The 25,533-nt window shown below is 35.0% G+C and overlaps 1 protein-coding gene across 1 annotated transcript in view; it reads left to right on the top strand.

Moving 5' to 3' along the window:
* The first annotated feature begins 6,929 nt into the window (after positions 1-6,929).
* Positions 6,930-25,533, top strand: part of LOC149792932 (uncharacterized) — a 32,162-nt gene continuing 13,558 nt past the window's right edge. Inside the window, exons 1-2 of the mRNA XM_089968922.1 lie at positions 6,930-7,043; positions 7,584-7,985. Of these exons, the coding sequence (XP_089825048.1) occupies positions 6,930-7,043; positions 7,584-7,985 (516 nt within the window). The remainder of the gene's footprint in view (positions 7,044-7,583; positions 7,986-25,533) is intronic.

Genomic DNA, 25,533 nt, shown 5'->3' with positions numbered 1-25,533 from the left:
TATATATATATATATATATATATATATATATATATATATATATATATATATATATATATATATATATATAATGTCAATCCATCTTAAATAAATTTGCTACCAGATCGAGAGAAAAAAAATAGGAAAAGATGTTAAAAAGGATTGTTCTCAAAACAATTCTACGAAAGTTGACCAACTCTGATCGAAGTATTCTGGCCTCAAGTATGTGAAAAAATATTCAAATAATTCCATCTGCAATTAAAAATGTCAGTCATAACTAATTATAGTGCCTGAAATAAGGTTTTTAAAGCGAGTATTAAAATGTTTAAAAAGAATAGAAACAAAACTGATAATATTTGTACAAATTATGGCAATCAGTTGTCAAATACCGCTACCTTTTCGAGAATAACATAACGTTTAGTGACTTTCACAAACCCTTGAATAGAATGTATCAAATTTGACAGAAACCATCATACGAACATGAAATTAGTTGAACTTCAGTTTGTAGTTGTATACATATATATATATATATATATATATATATATATATATATATATATATATATATATATATATATATATATATATATATATATATATATATATCCAACTACAAACTAAATATATATATATATATATATATATATATATATATATATATATATATATATATATATATATATATATATATATATATTACACCCACCCACCAAGGTCATATATTCAATGAAGACCATGCAAAGAAATGTCAATAGAAAACGAACGATAACCATTCATTTTTCATATTTCTATTCTTCCACTATTGTAAACTTAGTTCAGCGAAACAATGGAAAGTCTAAAATGCCCGCAAATAAAAAGTGTTCTTGTATGCTGAGAATCATAAGAATGAAAATATGAAATAGAGGAATAAAAGAAAAACCAAGACAAATGAAAGAGGAAAATAAACAAGCAAGCAAACACAATAATAAATGTGTTATTGTTTACAATTTAGTTGAGATGTAAATATTTGTGAAAATTAATAAATCGACTTCAGATTCAAATAAACTGAAAAGCAGTGAACTGCATCTTTGACGTACAATTAAGTTTAAATGTGTGTATATTTTTGGATTTTTATCGTAACTTTAACAATTTTTCGATCATATCGCTGCGATGTCTGCAGTGTGGCAGTTTATAGCGATGTCTAGCACTGGGGCATCATGCCGCAAACATGTAGCATGATGTCCCACCCAGTCACATTATCTTGATACCAGGCCGACCAGTCTTAACACTAACTTGATCATTCTGAGCGCCTAGCGAGGCAGCTGTTAGTACCATTTTTATGTCTTTGGTATGCCTCGGCCGAGGTTCGAACCCGCGACCTGAAGCATCAGATGTGGACGCTCTAACCACTAGGTCAACAGAGCCAGTCAATATAACACTGAAGCCTTAACAAATATTTTACGAGATAACATTATATGCTCTGAAAATGGCTAATTTAGATAAAACGCATTAACCAGTCCCAATCACACTGAAATTTAACAGAGATAAGTGTCTCAGTCACATTGACATTTAACAGAGATAAGTGTCTCAGTCACATTGACATTTAACAGAGAAAAGTGTCCCAGTCACATTGACATTTAACAGACATAAGTGTCTCAGTCACATTGACATTTAACAGAGATAAGTGTCCCAGTCACATTGACATTAAACAGAGATAAGTGTCCCAGTAATATTGACATTTAACAGAGATAAAGTGTCCCAGTCACATTGACATTTAACAAAGAAAAGTGTCCCAGTCACATTGACATTTAACAGTGATAAGTGTTCCAGTCATATTGACATTTAACAGAGAAATGTATCCCAGTCAATTGATATTTAACAAAAAAGCGTCCCAGTAATATTGAGATTTAACAGAGAAAAGTGTCCCAGTCAGTTGATATTTAACAGAGAAAAGTGTCCCAGAGCTAGTAAACTCGACGTACAGGTGTAACGTTGTATGAATACTTGGTATTTCTACCCAATGAAAGAGTTTTCAAAATCAAACAACAAAAACATAGATTTAAAACAATTTAACATATTATGCAATATGATTAACATTCCACTTAATCACGAACAACAATCAACTAGTACTTAATTAGTTTGTATTGGACAAAATAAACGGATGCAACAGATGAGGAAACGAACTATACGGAAGACACAAAATACGAAGAATATGGATTTCAGGATGATAAACTTGAACAAACGTTACGAATTCAGTAAGAAAATATTAGTACAAATGAATTTACTTGCTGGACTTACTTTTTCGACAGGATTGTATTGGTCCTACAGAAGAAAGAATATCAAATTTAAATCAAGATATTAGAGTTTATGTGGTATGTTTGTTAGTGCTCGAGTCGTAAACATGACATCTATCATGGAATCTGTTCCAGTGCTGAAGACACTGTAATAAATCTTAGTTGAACTTCTGATGGAAGCACTGCAATGAAATTTCAGTAACCTATTTCACATTCAACAGTTCATCTAAGATATGCAATTAGCGACGGTTGTGTATTCGTGTTACCTACTCATGTAGCCATGGTTGTGTATTCGTGTTAACTAGTCATATAGTGATGATTGTGTATTCGTGTTACCTAGTCATATAGTGATGGCTGTGTATTCGTGTTACCTAGTCATATGGCAATGGTTATGTATTCGTGTTACCCAGTCATATAGCGATGGTGGTGTATTCGTGTTACCTAGTCATATAGCGATGGCTGTGTATTTGTGTTACCTAGTCATACAGCGATGGTTGTGTATTCGTGTTACCTAGTCATATAGCGATGGTGGTGTATTCGTATTACCTAGTCATATAGCGATGGTTGTGTATTTGTGTTACCTAGTCATATAGCGATGGTTGTGTATTCGTGTTACCTAGTCATATAGCGATGGTGGTGTATTCGTGTTACCTAGTCATATAGTGATGGTTGTGCATTCGTGTTACCTAGTCATATAGTGATGCTGGTGTATTCGTGTTACCTAGTCATACAGTGATGGTTGTGTATTCGTGTTACCTAGTCATATAGCGATGATTGTGTATTCGTATTACCTAGTCATATAGCGATGGTGGTGTATTCGTGTTACCTAGTCATATAGCGATGGTTGTGTATTTGTGTTACCTAGTCATACAGCGATGATGGTTGTGTATTCGTGTTACCTAGTCATACAGCGATGGTGGTGTATTCGTGTCACCTAGTCATATAGCGATGGTTGTGTATTCGTGTTACCTAGTCATATAGTGATGCATGTGTATTCGTGCTACTTAGTCATATAGTGATGGTTGTGTATTCGTGTTACCTAGTCATGTAGCCATGGTTGCGTATTCGTGTTGCCTAGTCATATAGCGATGGTTGTGTATTCGTGTTATCTAGTCATATAGCGATGATTGTGTATTCGTGTCACCTAATCATATAGCGATGGTGGTGTGTTCGTGTTACCTAGTCATACATCGATGGTTTTGTATTCGTGTTACCTAGTCATATAGTGATGGTTGTGTATTCGTGTTACCTAGTCATATATCGATGATTGTTTGTTCGTGTTACCTAGTCATATAGCGATGGTGGTGTGTTCGTGTTACCTAATCACACAGCGATGGTTGTGTATTCGTGTTACCTAGTTGTGTTTTCGTGCTACCTAGTCATATTGCGATGTTTGTGTATTCGTGTTACCTAGTCATATAGCGATGGTGGTGTGTTCGTGTTACCTAATCATACAGCGATGGTTGTGGATTTGTGTTACATAGTCATATTGCGATGGTTGTGCATTCGTGTTACCTAGTTGTGTTTTCGTGTTACCTAGTCATATTGCGATGGTTGTGTATTTGTGTTACCTAGTCATATATCGATGATTGTGTATTCGTGTCACCTATCGATATAGCGATGGTTGTGTATTCGTGTTACCTAGTCATATAGTGATGAATACTGGTAACATTACTGAATAACAATCATTTCTGAAAAATCATTAAATACGCTCATTCTTGGAATGAATACTGCTATCAGTACGGAATGGGAAACAAAAATATATCATCAGCAATTTTTGGAACAATTTTTCTAAATGACAGTCACAAAATAAAAGATAAAATGTGAATTATCGAAACAAATAGGACGAAAATGGTAAGAGTCTTGCAATCGCTACAGTTAAAACAGCTTAGGAGTTAAAATGCATAGAGAACAATGTTAGCTTCCTTTACGAAGAAATACATATGACATTAGAATGAAGTACATGAGTCAGGATCTGGCTTCATTAGCTGTTGCTAATTAGGTTTCAATTTTTATAATTATTGCCCTTTCTTCGTTCTCTTTTTGCGTGCCAAACATAGACCTTGCTTTGCAGCTGCATATAAAACTATATAATTAATGCTAAAATAAGGAAAATGGTATGACACGCTAACATAGAAACAATTTGTCCATCTGGTATAAAATACCAGATTTATTACCCTGCCAATAATAGCTGGCAATGAAGATTATGCTTTCTAAGTTAGCTCAAATAAATAGTTGACAATATTGTTAATTAACTGTTTAACGTTGTCAACGATTGACTCTAAATTTCCTTTAACACCACATCTACTAAACATCCTATCAAATATTTTGCACAGTTCAACTAAAAGTTGCTACTGTATTACTGGTTGATGTCAACATTGTAACAACGGCCACGCTTTTCTACTTCTTCAATTGTTTAAGCCTTGATAATTTTTACCTAACTTAGATATCTATAGTATCGGTATTTCTAAAGTTAAATGTCCAACTATTTGTGCCTTTTGGTTTTAATAATTTGCAACAGTTTTTGTAATTTATCTTATTAGTTGCAATTCTTCCTTTGCTTATGTATTTCCTTATACCCAATATATATGAGTAATAACTGCCAGATATTGCTGAAATTGACTATTTATACAAGCATTTAAAAAATGTTTACTTCTATAATAAATAATCTTTCCAGTATTTCATCACATATTAGAGACTCCGCTTTTCTTGATAGTCAAATGCTTCGTTTCGTTAAAATTATTTCCATTACTGTTTTATATTAACGGGTGGCTGTATTAACTATTTGCATTGTAAATGTGGATTATGACGAAGTAACTGTGGATTATGGCAAAATAATTGTGGATTATCACAGAGTAAATTTGGGTTATGACAGAATACGTGTAGATGGTGCCATAGGAAATTATGAATCTAGACAATCGGAACGATCTTTAACAGTATATACATTATTGAATAGAGATCATTCTTCCTGATATCCTATCCAGTTTGCCATGAAGTAGGCAAAATCATCGAGCAACACTGCTTTACTATTGAGTGACCTTAAACCCTAAACAAATAAGCCTGACATAGCATATTGCAGACCACATTATAAGAGACAGCATTGTGTATTAGCAAAATGTATGATGCCAAATTGACACATTGGAGGAAATATCAACAATTGAAAAACCAAACCACGAAATGATCCTGCGAACGGTGTGAGGATAAAAGAAGCAATATTTGCAAACATGATCATGCATATGCTTTCTCATGCATTATGACAGGCTAAACATGTGGTCCCATTAACACTATGACAGGCTAAACATGTGGTCCCAACATGTGGTCCCATTAACACCATCGCATGCAAAACACAAGGTGTGGTATATCTAACAACGTCGAGTCTTTGTACGTGACACAAAATATGGTATATCTAACAACGTGCAGTCTGTGAACGTGACACAAATTGTGGTATATCTAACATCGTGCAGTCTGTGAACGTGACACAAAATGTGATATATCTAACAACGTGCAGTCTGTAAACGTGACAGAAATACTAAACAAGAGGATGACTCCAAATCGGCCCGACTTGCAAGCCATACTATTTGTTAGCACCCTAGTTACGGAATACATTTCTTCCACTGGTGACTATTTCATTTAAATTATTCTGATCGAAATAGCTTACGATCAAAATTGGAGCATCGAAACCGGAAGAGCAAAGGAAACGTGTTGAATTCGCTGCTTTAGAACTCCCAAACCAGATGGCTTGAATAATTAAGAATATAACCCATTTCCCTCTGTTTGTTTACACTGGTTTGGGTGGGTTAACATTCCTAGTGTTTTGTTGAATTATTGGTTTTCACAGGTTTTGATTTTTACGTATAATTGGCAAACATAGCAATCAATGTGCACATTTCCTTTGACACGTACATCAGCTCATTTTACAGGAATAGACATATGCATATCAATTCTTCTTACACAAATATATACATGCATATCAACTCATTTTACACGAATAGACATATGCATATCAATTCATCTTATGCAAATAAATACCTGCATATCAACTCATCTTACACAAATAGATACATACATAGCAATTCATCTTACACAAATAGATACAGGCATATCAACTCATCTTACACAAATAGATACATGCATATCAATTCATCTTACACAAATAGATACATGTAATATCAACTCATCTTACACAAATAGATACATGCAGATCAACTCACTTTACACAAATAGACATATGCATATCAATTCATTTTACACAAATAGATACATGCATATCAATTCATGTTACACAAATAGATACATGCATATCAATTCATCTTACAGAAATAGATACATGCATGTCAATTCATCTTACACAAATAGATACAGGCATATCAACTCATCTTACACAAATAGCAGCAGGGAAGTCGAACAGACCTTTTTTCCAGACCAAAAAAAATTTTCTACGTGAACTTTTCTCGTAGAAGCCTTTATTTTCATTTTTACGGCCTTCTACGAGGGTCAATTTTCGCATATAACAGACCATATGCATCAGGTGGGTATACCAAGTGTGTCATAAAAACATGATGCCCCAGGCAAATTTTTTAAGGAAATGGAATATAATTTTGTTCGATTTTTTGTGTTGCAGGTATTCGTTGTCATGTTCCATTTTTACGTTGCATTAAAATAATATATTAGAAATAAATGGATCCGTATACTAGTACCGGTATTGGAGAACCTCATTCCGCTAGATTAGGTCGAGAAAAATTAGCGGCATTAAGGAATTTTATTCCCACAAAAGAATTATTTAAGAAAAAGGTACGTGAACACGAAGACGCAGAGCAGGGATTTACTGAATTATCGTCGAAATTATTAAAGCCAGTTACCGAAACGACCGAAAAAGTTTTACTCGCGGATGAAAGAGATCCGGATGTGAGAAAACGTGGAATTCTTCCTGTGTTGAGAGACATTGAGGAACATACGCGAATGTTACCGGATCAACTAGAACAAGCACAACAGCAAGCACAAAGACGAGGACCAGTGTTTAAAATAGGGAAAATGAAAAAAGTTGACATAAAAGAACCTTTTGTTGAAAAAATAAAAAGAAAATTTACCGAGACGGGGTGGACATTAATAACAAAACAGTTTGAGATTATCCAGAGAATGGATCAATTTGCTGCATTTCCAGAAGATTCTTTCGATAATAGAAAACTTTTTTTGACACAGAAAGGGTTAGATAGTATTAGATCACGTGAAAATTGGTATAATTTGCTGTATAGAGCCAGATTAGAAATACCACTAGTGAGAAAAACAGATCCAACATATGCTAATTTTGTATCATTTGCATATGAACGAAAGAAAATAAATAAAGAAGAAGCGAAGAAAAGGCGATATCCACCTCCTCCTCGAGAATTAGAAGCAGGACCAAAAGAGATATCTCCTCCACCGGAAAAAACGGAATCTCCTCCTCGAGAATTAGGAGCAAGACCAAAAGAGATATCTCAACCACGGGAAAAAACACCACCGATAGAGGAATCTTCTTCGCCCACAGAGGAGGAAGAAATTGGATTCGATGATAAAGAGGAACCTTCTGAATCTGAGATTATGCCTCACAAGTATTTTACGGAAAATGCTCTTGATAATTTTAAAAACGAAGCTGAATTAATTAATATTGCTGTAAACGAATATTACAAAACGGAAAAATATTTAAGGAATAAATCTCATGCTCGAGATATAACAAGGGAAGATTGGGTTCCAATGGTATTTTTTGCTAATTTAAGAAAAGAAATTAATAAAAAATGACCCAGATTATTTAATTTTTAATGAAAATGTTGTTGATATAATGAATATAAAAAAAAATCCAATTAAAATATTTACCTCAGATACTAGATTAAGGATATTACCAAGTTTACCCGAAATAACTAAAATTGCTGCACTCGATTACGATAGAAGATATAAATATATGGAAGAAAAACATATCCGATATGTGGACGAAGATGATTGGCCGAGTTTATTATATTTTTCCCATAAAAAAAAAAAAATTAATTTAGATGATACTGGTTATAAAAGATTTTGTACTAAGGTATCTAAAATGTAAAAACAATATGAGGAAGAAGTTCCTTACTCCTCAGGGTCATCATATAAAACAGGCAGCGGATATACCATTTGCCCAAAAAGCGTTGTCAACGATGTATCTCGCCTCGAGGTATTAATCGGAGGAAAACGAGCCGGAAATAACTCTCCTGAAATAATTAACGAAGCCTCAGATATTTGTCAACGATTATTCCGCGGTGGTGTTATTGACTCGCATATCTACAAGGAACTTATCGACGAGCTTATTGATTAAATAATACCAAATTAGATAATGATCGTTCATAAATATCAACGCAGACCTGTACAGGTCCGCGTGGTTAAGTCTCGATTACCCGTGTACAAATACGTTCATGGCAACGGACTTGGCGATATTGTTAAAAGTTTCGTCACAAGAATATCCCCAAAAATCGGACCTATAGCTAAGCAAATTTCATTAAAATCGATAGGAAAGATTAGCGAGAAAGCTGTTTCTGGTATCGGTAATTTAGCTAGCAAAGGCTTCGATGTTGTTAAGGGTAAAATAACAAATTTATTACGCAAAAAAGATAAGAAAAAACCGATCAAATTACCCAGTACCGATGAGATGCCCAGCGACGTTAATAAAATAATAAACGGTGCAGCAAACAAAAAAATAGATGAGCTAGTAAATCAGGAAGTCGAAAAAGCGGTAAACACAAGTTTTGTATCAGGCAGCGGTCTTCGTTTTAGATGATAATCTTTATAATAAAATGTTTGCGCAAGTGTCCAACGAGGTATTCGACATGGACGAGCCTGTAGGCAGGGACTCGTCCGTGCGAGATTTTCAATATTTTTCGTATGATGCGGTAAAACCAAACGAACCTAATCGCGTGGAAATTCAAGTTCATGATACTACAAGGTATTTTCTTCCTTCTGAGGCGTTTATCGAATTTGTTGGTGAAATTGTAAAAACGGATAATACAGCCTATAATGCAGATTTTAGAATAGGATTTGTCAATAACGGTATTATGGCTTTGTTCAAGAACGCCACGTATATGATCGATGGAAGAGAAATCGAGTCAATTATAAGCGATGTTGATATAGCAACGACAATTATAGGCTTAGCTAGATACTCGGATGATTTTATTAAGTCAGCTGGTCCTAGTATGATGTTTGCTAAGGATAATAGTGACAACGCTGATCATATTCAATATATTATTAGGCAACCGAATAATCGCGCCGATCCTCCTGTTGCTGTTGCTAATATCGAGGATATGATTATTAATACCAACGCGAATTATAATCTCGGATTTGCCATGCGAAGGGCAATGTTAAGAGGTAATGAACGAAGATTTTCTTGTGCTATTCCATTATCTCACATATTTGGATTTTGCAGACATTTCAGAAAAGTAATTTACGGAGCAAAACACACGATTTCCTTTGTTCGAGATGCTGCTGGCAGTGATAGAGCTATCTGGCGAGAAGTTGGTGTGGAAGCTAATGACGCTGGTAAAGTTTTATTAACTAAATTTACCCTTGGATGCCCGCGATAACCCCATTGATTACCGAGGAAGAAAAATTATTATCGTTTATGAACCAAGGTGGTAAATCTATCATGTCCTGGCTCACAACGACTACCGATAATACCGATGTTAATATTAATGGAATATTTACCTGGCGTATCGCATCACAACAGGGTGTCTCTGCACCTAGGCACATCTTTATTGTTCTTCAAAGAGCAAATAGATACGATCAAGTACACAGTCACATGATATTTGATAATTTTAACGCCACAGAGGTATCGCTGAGAATAAACGGGCAACAAGAACCATCCGAGGATATATCGATCAATTTTGCTAATTTCTCGACGGCCCGTGCGTATTATCGTTTATTAAGTTTCATGGGGCGTGATCAAAATATCGATACCGGATTACAAATATCACAGTTGGATTTTAATACTCTTTATCCCATCTATTATTTCTCTCTGGAACATCTCGATTTGGTAAAACAATCCGTTGTTGATATCCATTTTAAGGCCAGAATTAACACAGGTGGACCAACTAGGGCAATCGCGGTAATTCTCAGCGACAGAACGATGATCCTTGAGGGTATTAGCGGCAGAATGAGAGTTATCGATGCACCCGTCGAAAATATGTGAGAATTCCAAATTTAGATTAAAACGATTATAATATGCCATACGAACACATCAGCGTGACTCTTACTCCGGGTCAGGTAAAAAAAGCTCCAATCAGCGACGACGAAGCGATGCGGTGTAAGATTAACCCCAAAAAATGATCAAATTCAAGGTGGACCTAATAAAATATCGTTAACTAAGACTCAGTATGGACATTTTATCAAGGCCAAATCGACAAACTCTGGTGTTCATATTAATCTTAGTCCAGGTGCCATCAGAGATATGGTAAAAACAGGTTGAATATTTCCCTTGCTAACTGCTATTCCCGGATTATTAGCCGCTGCTGCTCCGATAATAGCAAAAGGTGCGCTAACAGGAGCAGCTGGATACGCAGGTAGTAAATTGGCTCAAAAAATAACAGGAGGGCGATATGGCAAAAAAAAGAGCAGCGGCCTTTATCTAAGACGACCACCTCCATACGGATACGGCCTAATATTAGCACGCCCTCCTCAAATTTAGATTTATCTAACGAAGCGAAGAATAAAAAAATAAAATTTTTCAGAGGTGTGTTTATGCGGGATCAGCTACCTGATAAACCAAATTCCACCGAGACAGGGATAATAAACCTTGATTCAAGCACAGGTCCTGGAACACACTGGGTTGCCTACGCGATTAATCCTCGCGAAGTTGTTTATTTTGATTCGTACGGATTAGCACCACCAAGGGAATTTATCAATTACGTATCAAAATTAAATATTCCAATTTGGTATTCGACGTTACCTACACAGACACTAACGGATCCACCTATCTGTGGTCCTGAATCGATTAACGTTCTTAATGCAATTTCAAAATCATCTGGCCCGTATCATAAAATAGTATTTGAATACGCGATAAGTAAATATGGTTGACATTTATGGAAGATTTCTTTTTAGGGAGAAAACAAAAACCGATATCGATTTATCAAAATACGCAACTAAGGACGATGTTAATAATCTTTTATCGTTGGTGGGAATAGAACCTAACGATGTTGCTATTTTTCAAGATAAAGAAGGAAAATTACGAACAAGTAATATCAAAATAACCGATATAATCAAGCGAGAGGAATATAACGAACACGTTGATCATTTTTCTCGTTTAACGGAATTAGCGAGAAGAAATAGCGGTGATATTAACGAATTCACGGCAAAGTTGATCCTAAAAGCTGATAAAACAGATACAGAAAAAATGGAAAATGAAATTAAAAAAATTAATAATAACCTTGATACGACCCTTGAAAATATAAAAAAAAATTAACGATGATATTCTTAAAGTTAATGTTGATATTGCAACGACGCATCTTTTACGCGTCAGAAAGTTGATATATCGCTACACGATAATGTAATTCAAGATTTGAACGCTGAAATTAGCGAAATAAACAAAAAAATTAGCGAATTTAACACAAAAATTACCGAAATTAAAAAATCCGCTGATCTATTTGACGGAATAAATGTGCTAATACCCGGAATTATCGATAAAACAAACTATATCAAAATTCCGTCAGGTGTAACATTGCAGCAATTTCATAACATGACCTTCACAACATCGTCGGGATTAGGAACGTGGACACCGGAAAATAACACATTTAAATACACAGCGCCAGTTACAGGAATATATCAATTATACGTTTTATCCAAAGTAAGATTTAGAATAATAGCTAAATCGCATAAATGGCGCCATGCTACCGATAGGTTTCTCGGATTTTTAAATATTTTACTAAGTAAAGATATCGAAGAAACATTTGAGCTAGAACCACCAGAAAGGTCCACAACAGTATCGACCGATTATTTCTGGTGCATGGAGTTTATTGCCGAGATACCTTCATCATTTAGTTGGACAACAAATTAATAATGACCGCGTCGGAATATCGGTATAATCAGGCGCGCTCATGGCAAGATTCGCTAAAAAGGCTACTTGACGAGTATCAGGAAAAAGTAAAAAAATATGAACGTAAATTAATTACAATCGACGTTACCGTGTACACAGCAAGCGCAGTCATCGCTGGTGCAGGGGTAATATTATCCGCGGTAACAGTGATCGCACCGGTCGCGGCAACGATAATTATCGCAGCAACAACTACAATCGCAGGTGTTCTTAATATCATCGCAAAAAAATTATATTCGTGTGCAAATATAAAATTATCTTTATACACGAGCAAATTATCCTTAATAACAGAAGCGTATTCGAAATTATCATCGTTGCTTTCTGAAAGTCTCAACGACGGTATTATTTCCGATTATGAATTTTCTATGATGATAAAAATCTACTCTGAGATTGAACAAATAGATATTAATAATGTCGGAGCTGGCTCAGATTGTAACAAACACAACACCGTCGGTAATAACGATGATATCGGTAAATTCGACCAAACCCGAGTTTAATATTAATTTTCCAACGCCAATTAGCGCTAACGAAATTGCGTTATCACAGTTACGTGTTTATAATAGTTGGCCTAATATTAGAGCAAAATCATTTGGTGCTCTATTATCAAATAATTCTCTTGTTTTTGCTAATAAAAACCGTCCCGATGGAACCCCAGATTGGATTACCGTTGGTATACCAACGGGCAGCTACGAGATTGAACAAATAAATAACGAACTTGTTCGTAGAATATCAAACATAACCGGTGATGCTGAACCTGGAATAAAAATATCCGTACATGAACCAACGTTAGCATCAACAATCGAGGTAAAATCACCGTATGTTATTGATATTTATCAATCGACAATCAGGACCGTACTAGGTTGGCCCGAAGAAATACCCCCAGCACCACCAATTCCACCAGAACCAAAAAAATCCGATTTTGTCAGCGACAAGAAAGATTATCACGATGTTTATTATTATTCAGATTTCGAAAATATAAGAGAAAGTAAAATTGATAATAAAAAAGAAAATTATATTTCTGCTCTTTTTAATAAAGATTATATCGCGAAAAAAAATCATACGTTTTAATTATGATTCTCAAGATAATATGAGATGGTCATATTATTCAGATAGTCCTGATAGTAATTCTACTTTTATCTCAAATTATTCACATGCAATGTTCTTGATCACATATACTAATCAGCAACATGAAAAACAATTAAATTTATTACGAAAATTTTTCAATGCATGTATATTTGATATAACAAATTCTTGTAACGAAATTATTAAACGTGTGGAGATTTTGAATAAACTCACATACGATCTGGAATTTTATCATAAAATTTTAATTCAGGCAATAATCGATGATAAAAAACTAGTGAGTATATACATCCCATATAATCCTACTGATAAAACCGGAGGTGGAAAAAAAATAAATATTTATAAAAATTCTCGTGAAAAACAAAAATTTATGACAGCGTATAGATTAACCGAGGAAACATTACCTAATTTCAAATTTCCTGGTTATGACGTTGATGGAATGAGAAAATCTGTCACCGATACCATCGACGAGTATTTCCCTCAATTACACGCCGCATGGGTTAAAAGAATAATGCCATTATCATTATTTCTTAAACACGATAACGATCTATCCGGGCAAAGGCGGCATATCTCGCCAGGTATCGTTAATATAACCGAAGTTGTCGCGATTAATCTTCACGCGGATATTATCGATGGTAGCTACAACGTAGATGCCTCTGTATCGGATCGGGCTCAACAAGGTTTTATTCTTTATTCGTTTGCCCCAACAGCTTCTCCGGTATATTTCATCGTGAAAGAACCGGTCAATTTATTTTATCTACGATGCCATAATCGATTATTGTCGAGAATAAATTTCAAATTGACGGATCAAAACGGAAATTTATTTGATATACGCGGCGAAACGTTAAGTATCAATTTGCTAGTAAAATCCTGAAAATCTTAACCTGTCAACGGTAAAAAAATGGCAAAAAAATAAATAAAAACCGGTAAAAAATAAATAAAATTGGTAAAAATTTCAAAAATCAGTAAAATTGCAGGAAATTGTTTTTTTTTTGTGGTTTAATTCTTGTTTTCCTCGACCAATTTTCTTAATTGCCTGATGCGTAAACTAGTAATTTTTCTCGACTCGTATTCGTTAGATAAACTCGATCTTATTTTTTCTACCAACACCGATAACGCAACAAAATCCTTAATTTGATCATCATCGACAGACGCAAGTGATTGATACATCGCAGATTGGATTTTCTTTATAAACTTATATTCGGATGGTAGCGTGTATATGTGTTCGAGTTTACCTTGAACAATCGTCTCAAACTCAGATTGAATTTTATCGGTGTCCAAATCCGAAGATAATTCAATATTTTTACTTCTTAAATCTTCGATAGCTTCGATGATATTATTTATATTTTCTTCGTTCATTATATTATATTTTTATCTTTAATTATCGAAATTTATAATTTTCTAGTATTATTTTTTCCGAATCAGATATTATTGGAATATAATAAAATTCGATCCATGTACCAAATCTGTAAGAAAATGTCATGCTGATTATTCCTTCTGCAACTCGCTGCACCGAAGCTGAATTGATACTAAAATATTTTGCTGCGGCATTCATCGACGTAAATATTATTTCTTCGTTAGTTTCTTTATTTATTGATTTGACCGCCTTGGCTATTCTGTATCCACCACAGTTACCAAATTTAGAATTTTCCTTATAAGTTACCGCTCGGAGATTAGACAATTTGTTATTTAGTTTATTTCCATCAATATGGTTAATAACCAATTTATCTCTGATTAATCCATGATAACATTCGAATATAAATCTGTGAAGAAAATAATTTATTTTACCAAATTTATATGTCAAATAGCCAAATTTATTAATATTACCAACTCGATTTTTTGTTTTAATATTTCTAACGATACCATCAGACGATGCCTCGTATCCGCTAATAATTGGATGGATTTTAAACTCTGAAATCGCTGATTTTTGATTCATATATAATATTTTATTTGTTTAAATCGTTATTTGTTCGAAATCGATTAATATAATCTTCCTCGCAAGTTATTACCGACAAAGATTTTTTTTCGTAATATCGTTTTAATTTTCGATAATTTTTTCCACCACATTTCAAACACAATCGAGTTTTCCCTCGTATACCAACTTGGCAAATTAAGCATCGCTGTGGTCCTTTACTGCCTTTTCGAATCGCACATATATGAGCGCCACAATAATCTTTTCTACATGTCTTGTCACAGAAATGTACCGAACCGATTAATAGCCATCTACAACGGTTCATTATTATTTAGATATTTGTCTAAAATATAATAATGGATATATTTGACCTTGACGAAGCAGAATATGAGATTCCTGACGTTGATCAAGCTAAGAAAGAATTTTTCGATGATGGAGCGGTTCATACTTGGTCAACCTGGAAAACAAATTCTATCGATGTTACGATGAATTTGGAACGAGCTAAGAAAATAATAGATCACATAAAAACGGAACACCTCGAAGAGAGATTTATTTTCGGAATAAAGTTTATCGCACAAATGCCTGATGAAACTTGGGTTATTCGTGACAAACAAGATCCTATTCGCGGTGGTAAAAAAAATGTTATTCTTGACAAAAATTCTCGACCGGGATTATTATTAGGTATCGATGGTCCTTATTACGCCAAGGCGTATCCAGTCAGCGCGGTTGTTTATGGGATTTATCGGCTAAATAATAATCCGGATATTAAAAATTTGCCTGTGATGAAAGAATCTTAGGTAATAAATTGCGTAGCCGAACGTGTTATTGAGCACATGAGAAATGCGAAAAGCGGATCTGGTTTAACCCAATTAAGATTAGAAAAAATAAACGCCTGGGCGGAGACTGTTATTAATGGAGCGTCTGTAAATGATGTAGCTGTGTTAAGTAAAAAATTAAAATTTCCAATTTCGGTAAAAACGTTATCGGGAGAAATATTATACTCGTCGCCGTACAAATCTCGAGGAGCGCCAATCGAGATCATCGATCACAATTCTCACGCGTGGTCACGTTCTGTGATGATATTTCCGCGGGATCGTGTGGTTAAATTTTATCCCGTGGATACTACGGAGAATGATTCTACGGCAATGTTTAGGTTTATCAAAAAATTAAGCGAATCTGATCCCATATCAGTGTGGTTATTTTCCAGCGAAGAAAAATACGATCAATTTATTCTACCACGCGGTGATATTTATAGGGAAAAATCGCTACACGAATCGATGAGAGAACTCGCAGTAAGATATTCGTCAAATCCCGATCAATTATTGACAAATTGCTTTACTATTCCATCAGTTGCCGCTCACGCCGCTAGAGAACGAAATTCGTGGAAACCTACACGATCCGAATTTCTTGCTGATATTCAAAATAGCTGCATCGAATACGGCCATGGCGGATTGTGGAATACCAAGTATGACTTTGAGGATATGATATCCGTTGATATGTCGGCGTGTTATCCTGGTAGTTTTCTCGGATATGGCGATTGTGCCGAGTATTTTGCTAAATTCGGTCATCCTACTAACGAAATGACAAGAGTCGCGATTAACGGACCGTTACAAGATTTTGTTATGACCGGATTTGCTCGTGTAATATCATTCGAATTCGCTGAAAATTTACATAAAATTTGTTATATTTGGTTCGGCAGGCATTTCTCTCAACGTCGCTGGGTTCCCACGGTGTTATTAAGGTATATGATAGATTCGTCAATGTTAGTGTCGCTGACGGTAAGTGAGGCAATTATATCGTATAAAAAACAAACCGACGTGTGGCTGCCGACGGATTGTGACAACGCGAAAGATATCGGAAGAAAAATAATAGGCAAATTTACTCAGGGTGGCTCTGTCGATCATAAACACCGACACGCTAGATTAATAATTAACGACGCCGAGTTGGATTTTAAAATCGCCGATACAGCGTCACGAGGAATATTCTGTAATAGAGAAAATATTATCATTGACGGAACAAAGTTAGGTACCGTCGTTAGCTATCTCGATGGAGAATCGGCGCAATATACTCATTTAAGATCGTCGATGCTAGCTTATGTTAGCATAAATTTACTTTCGATGATAAATAAATTCTCCGATATCGCAGTGAGAGTCGCAACAGATTCGTTCTATATCGATAAAAAATACCTGGGTAGGTTGGAAAATTTAATCACAGATGGTAGCTCCTGGGGAACCTGGAGAATAAAAAACGAAAATATTTTAGGATATTGTGAAGACGCTGATGTTGAGGATCGCGATGAATTTCACCGAGGTATATTTGAGGAAATATCGATAGCCGCATCTGCGTTCGATCCAATTTCGCGATGTAAATTCGTTTACCTAAATAGACCTAGCGGTAGCGGTAAAACCACTAGAGTGATAAATCTATTTGCAAATTCAGATATGATCGTATTAACACCGACACACAGATTAGCGCGAGAAATAAAGCAACGTGGTGTTAATTCATGCACGTACCATAGCTATTTCAAATACAGCGGTGGATTATGGGATTCGGCTAGAATGGGCGATAAATATATTAACAAGGTTATAATTTTCGATGAGATTTGTACGGTAAATTTAGGTATATTAAAATCGTTTCTGGCTTGGTTATCGGAGAAAAATACCGCCGTGATAATGTATGGCGATCATGGCCAACCTAATCCGATTGATGGCGAATCGCCTCATGAGTGGCTTAAGAATTTTGTTGATTATTACGAAGAAATCGATGTCGATTATAGATCGACCGATAAATTGTTAATCGAGTCTAAAAAATTAATTCGATTACAGCCAGATAAGGTCCAATGCGATGTAATGAGAAAAATAATCGACGAAACACCGATGAGCGATTTCCTAAATTTATGGCGCCCCGATCATTTAATCGTCGCTAGTAGGAAAATTGTTCGTGATATTATTCAGGAAAAATTATTTAAGCTACATTGTGAGAAATTTCCAACGTTGCAGGTTCCGCTGTGTTATAGACCTGCTGATACTCGACGACAAAATATCGATGTTACTTTGCCAAATGGAGAGAAAAAAAATTTAGTTTTGAACGATATTATTTTCGTTGATATTAATCTTGTTGATGATGCGCTAAACGCAGAAAAATCACCGAGGAAATTAGGTTACACAACAACGATACACTCGTCTCAGAGATTAACCGTCGATGGTAAAGTTTGGATCGTCGATGATAGGATCACTTGGTCAAATTTGGTTTACTTGGCCGTATCGAGAGTCAGAAAATTATCCCAATTAGGTCGAATTCGTCTAGAAAATTATCTTAATGACGCTGGTGGTAATTGAGTATCCTCGGGAATTACCTGCAATTCTTCTCTGGTGAATCCTAGTTGTGGAGCTAGCGAATCTAGTATATAGATTGCCGGTCTTCCTGACGATCTTGTTACGGCGGATATTTTGTGCGTAATAACGCTCCAGATTGGATCGGTTGCTCTTTTTCTTCCTCCCTCAGCTTCACCTTCCTTATACAAATACCTAACGGTGATATTACCTAATACAGGTTGCATCGTAGAATCTCGTTTTATTGGTATATTGGATTTTGTGATAGCAATTGCCGGCTTCATCGATATTGCTCGAGTTGGTTCGTTATTTAGCGCGTTAATTACCTGAGGTAATCTTAATACCCAATTGTGGGATCGCTTATCTTGAATAAATTCACGCGCGTATTGATATCCGAATAACCGTTCTGCGAGCGTTTTGTTAAATCTCTCAACGATAGCTTGATCGCGATGAACCCCCACGTGACCGCGTCGGATTTTTACGTTGTTTTTCTTCATCAACGAGGTAACCGCACCGAGGAATTCCCTTCCTGGATCAATCTGGAGAAGTTTCGGCCATGTTAATGGAGATCGTGAATAAATATCGTTAAATGTGTTAGCTATCTCTGTAGATGTTTTTATTCGATAATGGCGCAGCTTCCTTGTACCTGCTAGCGATATCAACGACGGTTAAAACGTATTTGTAGGTAACCCCGTTAACGGTATCGTGAGGAAGAAACATCAAGTCCGCCTGATGTACCTCATTGGGAACACTGACCGTAAAACTCGCGTATGGTATTTTTTTAGGCGGAGGAATATATATTTGCCAAATTGCCTGTTTTGATAACCACGATGCAGCCACGGATCTTTTTACTTTAGCGGATGTAGCAAGTTTGTAATCGCCGATTTTCCTCGCCAAAATCCCCGTGGAGAATAATATATCTCTTCCATATTATTTACCCGCGCCGAATGCTAATTTGCTTTTTATCGCGCCTTTGATTAATAACGTTGCTAATTTCTCTTTGAGAGTCTTGTTAGGAATTGCATTTAACGCGTGAATTAATTTTACATCAGCGAGATGCCTTTGTTGTAGATCCCCACTGTAATATGCGAGATCGTGAAGATAAAAAGCTTGATCAATAGCGTTTATTGGATCTTCACCTTGTTTCGGTTTATTATTTTTATCGAGTCTAATATCGAGTCTCGTTCCAGGTCCGCAGTAATTATACCCAGGTAAATGTTTTTCTCCGGGATATTTTGCCCAAGGAAAACCAGGTAAATTTTTTAAGGAGGCTGCGATATCTCCTCCGCTTTTACTTTTTTTTGACAAATTTGAATTTGCGCGTGTTACAAATTTCACATTACCCTGCGATAGCATTTCTGTTATTGCGTGTGATGATTTCCGTTGGATTTTTTGTAGCTGTGTGAGTACGACACCTAACGCAATATAGATCCATAATATTTTATAACATGAATGTAATTGATTTTTCAGCCACGAAAAGACGCGAGAAGGTGAAGCATCACGCGGCATTACCAAATTCGATTAAGATGATAATAATCGGCCCATCATGGTCAGGAAAAACACAGTTATTGTTGAATTTGATAATGAGATGGTTAAAATGGGAAAAATTGTATCTAGTAGCACCATCCGTCGATGATCAGCGATGTTATCAGGTTCTAAAAGATTTTAGTGACAATATCGGTGAGGGCGTGATCGAATTTATCACAGATATTAATGAAGCTCCCTCCGTGGAGAATCTTGACGGTGATGTTAATAATCTTGTCGTTTACGACGATGTGATGCTCGATAAACAAACGAACCCGGCGAGAATATTTTCGCGTGGCAGACACAAGAATACCGATGTGATTTACGTGACACAGAGATATACGCAGATTCCCAAGGTAATTAGGGATAATTGTAATATTTTGTCCGTGTTTAATGGCGTAGATACGCACACGTTGAGAAATATCCATCAAACTTGGTGCAACGGCGACATGGATATAAATAAATTTAAAAATTTGTTTAGTCGCGCTCAGTCAACGCCGCACGGTTTTATTACGATAAATTTACATGATCCGCGTGGTCGATATCGAGTCGGTCTTGATCAAATTTATTCGTGAAATGACAGCGAATACCTGCAACACAAAAAATCGAACAAAATTATAATCCATTTCCTTAAAAAATTTGCCAGGGGCATCATGTTTTTATGACACACTTGGTATACCCACCTGATGCATATGGTCTGTTATATGCGAAAATTGACCCTCGTAGAAGGCCGTAAAAATGAAAATAAAGGCTTCTACGAGAAAAGTTCACGTAGAAAGTTTTTTTTGGTCTGGAAAAAAAGGTCTGTTCGACTTCCCTGCTGCTCACAAATAGATACATGCATATCAATTCATCTTACACAAATAGATACCTATAATATCAACTCATCTTACACAAATAGATACATGCAGATCAACTCACTTTACACAAATAGACATATGCATATCAATTCATTTTACACAAATAGATACATGCATATCAATTCATTTTACACAAATAGATACATGCATATCAATTCATCTTACAGAAATAGATACATGCATGTCAATTCATCTTACACAAATAGATACATGCATATCAATTCATCTTACACAAATAGATACATGCATATCAACTCATTGTACACAAATAGATACCTGCATATAAACTCATCTTACACAAATAGATACATGCATATCAACTCATTTTACACAAATAGATAGCTGCATATCAATTCATCTTACACAAATAGATACATGCATATCAAATCATCTTACACAAATAAATACATGCATATCCACTCATCTTACACAAATAGATACATGCATATCCACACATCTTACACAAATAGATACATGCATATCAACTCATTTTACAGAAATATATACATGCATATCAACTCATTTTGCACGAATAATATCATGTAAAGCAACTCATTTTTATTCTTATAAAGCATGCTACAAACGTACTTCCCTCATTATATTTACATTTGAATGGTTTACCTTTCAGAGATCCCCGGTTGATATATGTTTGGAGCTTTGCTTTAAATTGTCACCATTAAGCCAGTATTTCCATGATGAGCCGTTAAATGATGAAACATATAAACATATCATCTCACACTTACTTTTACAAGAACTATATGTTCACTTAACAGCAAATATTATCCGGGACATAATTTTTGGTAGTCATCCATCCACTTCATGGACATAACCTATTACGTTTGATTGTCAAGGCAGATAAATAGGTTGCGTACAGGTAAGTTAAACGCAAACGAATTTTCTTCAGAAATCGTTTTGCCAAAATGTAAATATTTCAAAGTGTAAGGCATTGGCTCATTATTAAATTATGTTATGGTTTCAATAATACAACAGCATTTAAATATATATTTTGCGTACGCATTTGTGTTTGAAAATGCAATTTTATTTGTCCAATGTTCCATGCAAAAGACATTGGTAAATCCTGAAAGGATAGGACCGTTTCTCAGGCTTGCTGTACAATGGTTTGTCATGTTTGCTTCTAAATCTGTCTGGTGATATGTGATTATGTCGATGTATGTATGAATATTCTGTGGCATGTTCTCATTGACTAAAACTTTAGAAACATGACGTGTGTATTGACTGATACGTATGACAGGCGTTTAATTTTAGAACGTAAATATAGCTAAATCATTAGTTTGATGCGCTATTATATATATAAAGGGGAAGCTTATTTATGCAAACAACGGTTTTGCATGCATTAACGACCACCAAAGACCAAACTCTGGACATAACAGATTGGTTTTATGTATAGATCACCAAACATGAATCTGTGTAGGGAAAGAAGTTAATTTTGCCCATTTTCACTTAGAGATAATCTAGTCCTGCAAGGAGCAAATAAACATAATTTAAAATTTAAAAAATAAGATATTGTTACAGAATTATGATCTGAAACTAAGTAACAGAAAAGAGAAAAAAGCCATCACGTTTCGTAAACTTCAAGAAATATTTTATTTCACAGAATTCAAAATGAAAACTTAAATACGCGTGCGTGAATCATTGAGTGAATAGAATTTACTTTTTTTATATACAACACAACCGATTTCACTCCTATCAGATTGGTTCAGACTTAACATAAATTTGTAGACTACACCACTATTTATTACTGATGCATACTGATCGCTAATGCGTTACAATATTGTTCGAGATCTCGTGATGCATTGGTCAATATAGAACGGAAGTACGTGTACAGGAAGGATAACCTTCAATAGATCTCGGAGTTATTCGGTTGTTATCATACTTCTGGTAACATCCGACATGCTGCTGATACAGACGAAATCTTAAATATATAGGAATTTAATGTGTGAGAATAAAAATTTATTAAATAGATAAAAACAATTTCCAATTTGATTTTGATAATTGCATGAAACTGTCACCTCTAACCTTTTCTCCTTGAAAAATAGTACAACTCAACAGCTTCTGGTCCCCCCCCCCCCCCAAAAAAAAAAAAAAAAAAAATCAAAAAAAAAAATCACAGTGATAGTCATTAATAAATCATGCCTGAGAAATACTCGTTGCACGGTGCCTGGTTTAACTTCCGTTTAGCAGCAAATTCGCTGGCAACGTTCACACCTTGTTTTATATCTTTAAGAAAACTATGTTATTTAACAACTTTTCCAGCTAATCTAAATGGCATCTAACATTTTAGTAAACGTTACCGGATGTCGAAAGCTCACCAGAACTTTAGCAACACAACAGCTTCACAACTCAAACATTCCACTGCATTGTAATAGTGATATAGATGATTCTATTTCGAGAAACCAATATGGTTGTATATAAACCAGGGGTTGTATGAAAACGTTCATAGTATGTAGTTCACCGGTTCATCTCTAATAATGAAATAAGTCTATGATTTTTTTCTCTTGTTGTGAATCAAATCGAACATGCTCCGCTAGAAATATAACTTTTCTACTATCAAACTGTTTGGTAACTAACGGCGACAATTAGGTCTAACAAAATTATCAAGAAATCTTAAAATCCTGAAGCTTTAACTTTACTTTTGATATGGTGACATTATATTAAGAAAATGTCTTCTTCTTTAGTCTTTGAAACATATAGAAGGACAACATGCATGAAGTGATACCTAATCAAATCAAACAATTCATCTAATTCAGGCTGGAAATGATTAATACCGACATCAAAGAACGCTATAAGCGTGTTAAACGGCAAGACAGGGCAACAATTAAAAATTATATCAATAATAGTTCTACCCTTTTGGCAATACGCCACTTCCTACTACAGCTAGGTACCACGACAAATGTTGTACCTCAGTATACTGCGGTATGTTTGAACATAGCTATATGTTGAACATAGCTATATGTACCACGGTATACCAGAATAATGTTAGGGACCAACAACTAAATGTTTTAGGGATCTGACGTTTTTCAAGACAAACTAAGTATGTCAATAGCCCTAGTTTAAAACGAAATAACACCATATTATATGAATTATATTATTTGAAAAAAAAACAATTATCTTCAGATAAAACAAAATAAAATTCTCACCCCAAAATAAATCGCAGTGGTAATCTAAACACTGTATCGAAAGTGGGATGATTGAGCTTAACCTAGACTTGATACCTGTGAAAAACATTGTGCTGCCATTAGAGTGCTTGTTGACAAAAATGGAAATGTACAAAATATAATAACAGGGAGGGAAACTTTGAGTTGGATGCCAACATCCGGGCAAGATTTTTATCAGAGAAGGCTGGTAAACATAAAACACACTTACTCAACAAACGAGAAAATATTTACTGGACATAACATTCAAACAGAAAAAAACTGCCCTCACCTCTTAAGATGATTTGCGTTCTTACACTGTGATGCATGCACTTAACACGATAACAATTAACACGATAACATATAACTTAACACGATAACATATAACTTAACACGATAACATATAACTTAACACGATAACATATAAATAAAAATAACATCTTATTTTTTTAAACTTTGCCAAATATTGTATTTGATCCGAATATCTTTCGAAACATTCCATTTTGTCTCTACGTCGGCATACGTGACATGTGTCAAACATGTGGTTAAGGGATCATAAATATAATTGCATTGTAATATTCAACCTTAATTTGTAACCAATACAACTATTTTGTAAAATATAAATTGTCATGAATACTTAAAACATACTAGTAATATCATTTTAGTAGTAAAAACAATTACGTGGAAATTTCCGTACTTTCCTTACTGACGAAAACTACCGAAGTACGGTACAGTGAAAATGTACCATGGAGTGTACCACCAGGAAAAAAAATACTGCTGTATACATCGGACTGCTTTAATACAGTCTGTCCACGCGTTAATCGCGCGATGGAACGGAAACATCTGAAATAGAACTGTTAAGTGTCTACATTTGATAAGAATTATTTAAAGTTCATGACCTGTATTTCCAAACAATGAACCCGACTATGTAAAGACAAAACTTCAATATAAAGGAATTTTTAGCAGGTTCTCAATAAGGTTTATTAATCATCCGTTATAGAGGATATGCGTGCTGGTTTTATAGATTTACGATGAACTTTCTGGGTCATATTTTTAATGTGTTATTCTGGATCGATGTATTTTAACGTTCTCCAAACAATAGAAGCATGGTAAATCAATTAGCGGTCTGGTCATATTCGTGTCGTTCTTGACACAATGAATCTTTTCAGTTAGGATCACTGTTTACATAGTGACTTTAATAGTTAAAAATTCAATGCTCGCTATGGGATATTGGGTCTACTGTTTGGAATCAGCACTAACCAATATTATATAGAAATCTTGAGACTCTGGACAGATAAAACTGTTGTAATATATTGAAGCATGGTCGATTCCTAAAGGAGGAT

The sequence above is a fragment of the Sinohyriopsis cumingii genome, chromosome 8 (genome assembly GCF_028554795.1).
Source record: "Sinohyriopsis cumingii isolate HCF-2022 chromosome 8, ASM2855479v2, whole genome shotgun sequence".
In the NCBI taxonomy this organism is placed as follows: domain Eukaryota; kingdom Metazoa; phylum Mollusca; class Bivalvia; order Unionida; family Unionidae; genus Sinohyriopsis; species Sinohyriopsis cumingii.
Note: the sequence above shows the minus strand (reverse complement) of the source record. Positions and strands in the feature narration are given on the sequence as shown.